Source organism: Oncorhynchus kisutch, unplaced genomic scaffold, assembly GCF_002021735.2.
Source record: "Oncorhynchus kisutch isolate 150728-3 unplaced genomic scaffold, Okis_V2 scaffold4015, whole genome shotgun sequence".
Lineage (NCBI taxonomy): Eukaryota > Metazoa > Chordata > Actinopteri > Salmoniformes > Salmonidae > Oncorhynchus > Oncorhynchus kisutch.
Window position 1 is genome coordinate 202,995 of NW_022265960.1, and position 8,701 is coordinate 211,695.

An 8,701-nucleotide genomic window follows, 5' to 3' on the forward strand; every position below is an offset into this window, starting at 1 on the left:
ATGGGAGAGAGTTTTGGCTTTCCATGGCGACATCACCATGTGTAAATTGGTTTATAGACCAACGACAAAGAGAGTGCCAATAACCGCTAGTTTTAATTTCCCCTACACACTGACCACTCCCAGACAGTCCTAGCAAAATTCTTGCTTGAGAAAGTTTTTTTTGGCAAAAATACATTTTTGACCATTTTCATTGTAATCTATTACAGTAAGGTACTTAATTGTTACCCCAAAATGATTTGATATTGATATAAAAACGTCTGCTTTGGGCCTTAAACAGATATATTTACATTTTAGAATGTATTTTATCAAGGAAGTAAGTTATACTTGTCTTTTTTTATCTTACTCTTAGTTGCAAATAATTAATTTGGCTGTGGTTCATTTGATTTTCAGGACAACCCTGTTTGATAACTTATAGTATTATAGTGACTTCTTGTGGTAAAATGTCAAACTCACAACTAAACTCATTAAAATTGAGGTTTTCTTTACCCTGTCTTATCAAACAGTGCAACATTTGACTGATGAAATAGCATTCTTCTAAAATTCTTACACTTCTAGATGCAAAATACAAGTCACTATTCCAATACTGACCTGGACACAGGTCAAAACTACTCTGCCGAGCTCAAGTACTCTGTCGAGCTCAAGTTACCAGCTATGTATGGTTTCAACACTTACATTTATTGAGTTACTGAAAAGTATCCGACAAACATTGTTCGAATGTGAAAGTGATCAGGTTTTCTGAAACAGGTGATTTTGTATTGAAGAACCCTGAGATTGTGGACAGTAGGACTTGTGTGAACAGGTGTGAACAGCCTGAAGATAAGGATGTTTTCCTTTCTCTGTTTCGAAACTCAGGAACAGTTTGAATGTTTTTTAATTGTAATTTAAACAATGGTATGGATGATTAAGCTGGATCTTTCTCTCTGAATCAGGAGTGCACTTTCATTCTCCCAATTTTTCCAAAGGCCCAATCTGAGCAACCTTTGCTATAAACCCTGTCTTTCCCATTGTTGTTTCAAAAGTGGAAAATGATACATTTGATAATCAACCATAATGGGCATTTCACAGCCAAGACTTTTTGATCCTTCCTATCAAGGCCATGTTGGCCAGTTTAACCTTCAGCCGGTCCCTCTCTTCCGGAGTCCTCTTGGATTTGCACTCCACAGTAGAGTCAGTCTCAAAGGAGATGGCTGGGACGTGAGTGAGCAGGTGGCCCCCTGCCTTCTCCTGGGCCATGGGCGTGGGAGTCTGCAGGACCAGCCCGTGCGTCGCTTGTTGATGTCGAAGGTAAAAGCTAAGAGGATACACACAAACATTGACCATATAATGTAATGTTGTTACATGTAACTAACTAGCTTGACTTGCCACCGTGTGAAACATGTATGCTACCATATGTTACTAAAAAGAGCTAACAATATTATAAAATGTAATCCAGGAGTTTATGTTTGAATTCTGGTTCTCTCACAACACAAGTCACTCAGAAAAGCATATGTAGGCAGAAGCATGCTACATGTACATTTGGCATTTGAAAAAACTACAGCTGTGCTATGCTACCGAATGCAAAATGTATCTGTATCATAAAAGTGTAGTGCAATATTCCCTTTTTTTGCCACACACACACACACACACACATACTCTCTCTCACTAGGGACAAATGTTTCGGCTTCTTGTCCAGAGAGGTTTGAGCTTTAGAAGTTGATCTGCAGCAAAAGTAGACCTTTACTGCCATCTACAGTTCAAAGGTCAGACTAGCATTCAGTAAAATGTAAACATGGGCGATCCACAGAAAATGGAAATGTGTGTCTTTCTGTTTGAGAAGTTAAACCAATTAATTCCCTTATAACTGAGTGTCCTGCATCATGTATTATTTTATTGGTTGTAAATTAAATACGGTAGACAAAGGCCATCAATTCAATGCAAATATTACTGTATTAGAGGAAATTGTTGTATTAAGCTTGCTTTGAAAACCGTTTGAATGGCTTGGATAGGCCTATGGAGATGGTGGAAAACATCCTGATTAGAAGGGGACGTTTGCGAGGCTTCTCCTGTTGAGAGGTGGAGGGAAGACCCTCTGGGAGTCCAGGATGTGCCACTATGTTGGGCGACAGAAGAGAGAGAGTTGACATGCACTTTCATTTAGAAATGATGTTATATTGTATTCTTAGTTTCAACTCATTATTACTTTCACAAATAAATGAGAACCAGAATCTTGAGATTTGGAAACTATAAATAATTTTACATAAGAGATTACTACCGATAATATATAATGTACTGTATATAGGGTTTAATATTTTTGCAATAGCAGCTTTGTACACCAATATCTCAAACAGTAAATGTCCTGCTGTATGGACTTACATATGATATCTTCAGCAGTAGTCTGGTCTTTGGATTCAGAATGGCGGGAATTCTTCTTGGAATCCTTCTTGTTTCCCATCATGAATGGCTAAAACAAAAACATGTCAAAACAACTGTCACAGCAGAACAATCTCACGGTAATAACGATCACATCTTACACACCAGCACAACAAGATTTATAAATGGTTTTGGAATTAATGGATGGTTTTACATTTTCTCTAAATAACATTGTTTACTCACATTGACACAATTGTTAACTTAAATAAGTGTGATGTACCTTTAAGTCGAATTTCAGTCTGGCAAGCCTTTGTAGGAAAGACAGCTTCCCTCTGGTAGCCTTCACATCTTCAGCCATGAGAAGAGCTTCTGGCCTGGTGGCTTCGAAAGATGTTCTTGAGGCTGCTCTTGATGCCTCGTTACAACTGTGGAGAAGCTCCTTGCTCAATGACTTCACAAGAATCCTATTGAATGTGGAGTCCTGAGTCGACACGGCCAGTTGGATTATTTTCTCTGAGCCAAACTCCTTCAACAGATGTTTGTAGACGGTGCTGTATACTTTGTGACTCTTCAGGTTCTTGGGATAAGCTTGGGTCTCAGAGCAGCCTGACCATGCACAGAAGGCAGCTATAACTTTTGGAATCAGGTCTTGTGACGTGCGTGTGACGTCAGTTGGGTACAGATCAGTTTGGGTTTGGATTTTTGACAGAAGTCTCACCACTAACATGCTGATGAGGCCGGTGAAGTCATCATCACCGACTAAGTTGTCAGTGGATGGGGTTGAAAGCGAGGCAACATCCGGGCTGGTTGAATTCTGATCACAAACAATGCTCTGAGGTACACCGAAACAACTGATGGTATCCCTTTCCTCAGCATCTATGTTGGCCTCAAAGCCTCGTGCAGCATTGGAGGTCCCACTTGTTGTCATGCTGATGGCGGAGAAAGATGGCAGAGGGTAGGACTTACCACTCAGTAGACTGCCTATATCAGTTACAGTTCCGGTTGGAGATGACCCTCTGCTTTGTGCATCAGAAACCACAGAGTCCATGACCTGGCTTACCATTACTTTGGTAAACAGGCTGACTGTGTCACTAAATGCTGATGTAGAAAAAGAACATGAAATCCTATCTTCAGATACGCTAGCCGGCACACTAACTCCCTGAGCCAAACTCATTGAAGCTGTAGAGGGCACAAGGCTAGGAAGCAAGAGGCGCTTCACAGACTCCTCTGCAAAAAGCTGAACCAGCTTGTAAGCTGTGGGCTTCCCCACCGTCTTGTCATTCCTCTTCAGCTCAGTAAGGACTGTATCGGATGCACTCTTTCCAGCCGCCACTGTCAGAACCAGAGGGGTCAAGTTGCTCTCAGAAATGATGCGGTTGACTTGGTGAGTAAGATCACGTGAGAGAGCACCAATCCTACCCTGAGATATGAGCTCCTCCAGTCTTGCTATTGCAGCTGTTAGATCAGGGTGGAATGCAACCTCCCCTTCTTCCTCTGGATGTACCTCCTTTATGATGGTATCCACTATTGCAGACATGCTTTCCCTGGCATCACACACCAATGTTTTTGGCTTAGTAGATTTGCCCATGTCGATGACTGAGCATCTCACAATGGGCTGAGTAATACACTCTGGTAAATCAGAAGAGATGGGAGTGCCAGGGAGTGAAAATTCCCACTCTGACTTCTTTGATCTGGCAGATGAGGATGACAACAAGGAGGAAGAACGCTGTGACGCTTGATAGATCAGTTCCTCACCACATTCACTGCTTACCCTTTCAACATCCTTCAGCATCATTCCAACCACATTCTCTATTTGTGAAAGCGCAGTCACCGTTTGGTCAGATTTTGACAGCTCTTTCTGAATTGAAACCAGAATATGGCTGAGGGTCTTTTTGGCATGAGCCGTTGTTGCTTTGACTTGATTTTGCCATGTAAAATAATTCCTCATCTTTGTCTTCACATTGTGGTAAATAGTCTTTGCAGTTGTCCAGATCTTCTTCTCAGATACTTCCAAACCAGACTGTGAGCCTTTGGGTGTGGCCTCAGTGTACTCTGAGGTTTTCTCATCACTCTGTTGAAGCATAGAGTCTGCCTGCCATAGAGTAGTAGAAGACTCTGTGGGTGGGAAAAGGCTCTTCATGTCATTTGTAATTGATCCAACGATTTCAAAAGCAGTTATATCTGTATGCCTTAAGGAAATTGTTGATTTTGCTGGCAACATCTGAGAATCTGTCTGGCTGGAACTGACTTTGCTGGGAAAGCTACTGACTGATTTGATCAGTATTTTTCGCACTTCGTTGGTAGCGTTCATCTGGAACTCCTCACTGGAGAGTTTCTCAATGACTGAGGCTGGAGTATCTCTCAATCCTTCCAACCATGAAGAACCAGACACAGGCATGTCTTCTAGATAAGACATGACACTGTCCAAAAAGCCACAGACTTCAAGGGAGTTGGAAGAGGAACCCTCTGCAACAGATGATGTGCATTCCAAATCTGCCACCTCTGACCTATACATGGTCACAATCTGGGACAAGACCTCTTTGGTGCAGGGCACCATGTTGGAATCACAGAGAGACAGTAATGGTTGAGAGTTCTCACTTTGGCATTTACGGAGAGAACCAAGTCCTGTTGAGTTGACCACTTGCAGTATTGCCTCACTCTTACTGGTTTCAGGTTGCTCTGGTGTTTTCTCTCCTACAGAGTCAGTTGAATCACATCCATCAGATAAAGAAGATGAACTACGTTCTGATATAGGGGATTCACTCCTACATGGGGAAGGCAAGCTCAGGATTGAAACAAGCAGATCACTGGAGTCAGTATGCTCCAGAAGCACAGCACTGGAGTCAGCTTTTTCCATAAGTTCTTCCCCTTGGACTGGAGCTCCACCCATTCTGAGGAACAATGTCTCCAGCTTTGCCTGAAGTCTCTCGCAGAGTCTACGAGCTGCACGGAAGGGTTTCCGCTTTGTCGTACAGTGTCCCACTTGGGTATCTCTCTGGGTGCTTGTTGGCCGATCTAATTCAGCATACTGCACAATGTCCTTGACATCTTCAACAAAGTTATCAATTATTTTTGATGTCTCAGATTCTACTTTGATCTGTATGAGCTCAATGGCCGCAGAATCAAGGATCCTGTCAGATGGGCTAGATGCATTCATCAAGCTTGGAGTGGTACTAAACGAATGAGAAGGTTGAACCATACCAGAGATATCGCTCATTAACCTTCTCACAAGAATTTCACTCACAGCCTTTGAGGCTTTGGTCTTGAACTTCACACTAAACAGAGTGCCAAGATTTTGCATCATTGCTTTGCAAGATGTACATATTATGTTCAGCTCCTCTGGAACAGGAGAGTCTTCAACATCCAGGTGCTCCACTACAAGGTCACTGCCAGATGCCAACATTTTAACTTTCACAGCCACTTCTCGAAAAACCTTAGCCAATTCCGGATCTTCTTTTTCCAATTCACCCACCATCTCTGCGATAACAGTCATCACTTCTTCTGTTGCAGGTGGAATGCATGACTCTAATACAGAGGTAGAGCTCTGGTCCTCTGGGGTGGTGTGATCATCAAAACATTTCTGGACCATGTTGACCATTTGTTCAGCGGCCTGGGTACCAGAAGAAATAGGGGAGGACCGCCCTGAAATGGCTCTGCTGATGGTCGCAGAGAGGGCAGAGTTAAGCTGTTCGACCACCACCTTGATAAGACCAACAGTCAGCTCAGGTGGGCAAGAGGACAGGATATTATGATCAGACAGTTGCTCCTGGACACTTTTGATGATTCTGTCCTCTGTCATTCCCAGGTGGACTTTCACTGAGGTCTGGGAACTTTAAAACGAACAAGCAAAGCATGATAATTCCTGTCTTAACTTGGCAAATCGGTCAAGCGTTGTAATTTTAGTATTCTAAATATCTACATGTCCTTTTGATCGCTTTACATGCTCATTAATTTGAATATGCTCAAAGGCTGATACATTACATTTTGTACTACATCAGATAGCCAATGCAATTTACTCTAACACTGGATAGATGATCTTGGTGAAATCCATACATGAAAACCTTGAGAGGAACATACCTCTTAGAAGAGGGTGTTAGGGACCTGAGATGTTGAGCCCCTGTGCCGCCCTTATACATTTTCTTCGCCAGATATCTAACTTCCTGGATGAGCTCCAGTCTTTCCTTGTCAAAGGCAGCAAAGGATCTTGCACTACCACCCCTCTTGGGTGAGTCAGTGTCGTCGTCAGCAAAGTCCTTTACCCCAAGTACGCGGGCCAGGGCTGGCAGCAGGATCTGCAGGGTGGTCTGTGCGATGAAGGTTACAATTGTCTTGCACAATTTGGCAAGCAGTTCCTTCGTCATCTGTTTTGAACAAACAGAACAAAAACAGTATTTTCAATGGAACTGTGATGTAAAGTATTCTAGATCGAACAGAATGCATTTGATCAACATTGTTATTCTTGTTTGTGACTGAATTCAAAGTTTGATGAAGTCTGACAGAGAAATGAACATGAATAACAGAATATGACTTGATGGCTAATCTCTGAATTTAACAGATCATTGACACATCAAAGGTCAAAGGCAGGTAGGGAAACTTACAGGGTTTTTTAGTCCTTTGTAGATCACTTGCCACTGCCTAGAACATTTAAAATAAGTGTTTTAGTTAGTGTTTAGTTCCCACTGCACAATATTTCATAAATGTTGAACATTACAGAAACACTTTTAACATACTCATCAGTAAGATTGCGCAGGAATGAGATGAGGATTGGGTAGGAGTATTCCATCTCATCCTTGTTGCCTGGGCCGAATGCAGCCTTAACAGCTTTCTTCTCCAGGAGCTCAATTACAGATCCTCTATCCAGGTGTTTATTCCTGGAGACTAAAGATGTGATTGCCGTAGAGGAAGTAGAAACAAAATTAAAGAGAAATCAGACGTTTTATCTCTTAATACTCTGATTTCATTGTTTTAGAATAGGCCTATTTGAATAAAGCTATCTATGTGACCTTTCTTACTGATTACAGTAGACTACAGTTTCATTGAAAATGGATAGCACAACCTGCACATCACAGACAGAATAGAGAAACAATGTAGTACTACAGAGGTAAATCTCTGACCTGCATCGTTGTCAGTGCCCAGCTTCCTTGACTTCTTGCCACTCCTCTTCCTTTTTGCCTAGGATAGAACAGAACAGATTCCAGATCTCAAATGATGGCAGACATGTAACACCAGGGCCCGTATACATAAAGTACATCAGATAAGGTGTGGGCTCAACCTTGCCCAAATAATTGTATTCATTATGATCTCAAATGCAAAACTGATCCTAGATAAGCACTCCTACTCTGAGACAATTTATGAATAGGCTATGGGCCAGGTCAAAGCAGCTCTTAAAACACGTTTTGAAAACAGCTACTACGTATGTTGTTATCAAAGATATATAGATATCTATGGTATGGCTGCTATCAGGTACAGAGTGTAACCCAGTAGGCCTATTATGTGCTCTTTCACTCCTGCTATCTTACCTTCCTTCTCTTCTTGGCCTCCTCTTTGGGCGTGGCCACCGGTTCTTCCTCAACAACTTCCTTTCCTTCCCTCTGAGGATCACCATCCTCCCTCTGTGCTACCTGAAGGACAGACATTCCAATAAGTAATAATATGTCAATGTCAGAGTAGATCTGTGCAGAGGACATCATAAATAGAGCTACAGCCATATCAGAGCTAAGCTGGTGACTTTATAAAGAATGGTACATTTGCTTTACAATATGTTATAGCTTTTTACAAGAAATATCCGCTTAGATTGCTTTACCCTATTTTACTTTCCCCCAATATTGTATGAAGTCATTTAGCTTACCTTTTCTTCATCCATTCAAGCTATTTTATATCTCAAAAAGCATGTCCTTGTCTGTGTTGGTTACATTCAACTTGAGTTCAGGTCGAGAGTGAGGACAATATTGCAGGCAGGGACTGGTAATTTAGGGCTATATGCTACGTCATGGACCGTAGACCTTTATGACCTCACAATAGTATTTTTAGGGAAGAGCGCGGGAAAGGTTACTTGCCCACTCAGTAGGACTAGCTAATATTGACAGAAAATTCCCCGTCAACGTTTTCGATTGCCTACCATCGAACATGGTCCTGCCTTTGCAATATTGTCTCTCTTGTGGGTTTACTTAAGTATGACATGTAGACTTACTGTGTCGGCATCAAGGTGATCGATCTGTTGCCTAGTTGTTTTTGCTAACAGGGTTATATTGGTGATTCCCTCTTGCCACTTTATTAGCTTAAGCCAATGGGTTTTTGGTTTGAGTTTGTCTTGCCTTCACCTACTCAACATGGCATCTTATTGGCTGGTTTG

General features: G+C 41.9%; 1 protein-coding gene across 1 annotated transcript; it reads right to left on the minus strand.

Annotated features, from left to right (window-relative positions):
- Positions 1 to 1,907: 1,907 nt before the first annotated feature.
- On the minus strand, positions 1,908 to 8,307 carry LOC116373071 (uncharacterized). The gene is made up of 8 exons (XM_031821776.1): positions 7,869 to 8,307; positions 7,464 to 7,521; positions 7,080 to 7,227; positions 6,948 to 6,984; positions 6,427 to 6,710; positions 2,630 to 6,179; positions 2,353 to 2,440; positions 1,908 to 2,089 (listed from the first exon to the last, which is right to left on the minus strand). The coding sequence occupies exons 1-8, from the start codon at positions 8,055 to 8,057 to the stop codon at positions 1,947 to 1,949; spliced, it is 4,497 nt and encodes a 1,498-aa protein (XP_031677636.1). The 5' UTR covers positions 8,058 to 8,307; the 3' UTR covers positions 1,908 to 1,946.
- Positions 8,308 to 8,701: the final 394 nt, after the last annotated feature.

Excerpts from the sequence above, each read along its gene's own strand:
- LOC116373071 (XM_031821776.1), bottom strand. The coding sequence starts at position 8,057 with ATGGCTGTAGCTCTATTTATGATGTCCTCTGCACAGATCTACTCTGAC. Across the intron at positions 6,711-6,947 it reads ACAAAGGACTAAAAAACCCT|ATGACGAAGGAACTGCTTGC; the intron begins GTAAGTTTCCCT and ends TGTTCAAAACAG. Across the intron at positions 2,441-2,629 it reads GACTGAAATTCGACTTAAAG|CCATTCATGATGGGAAACAA; the intron begins GTACATCACACT and ends TTTTTGTTTTAG.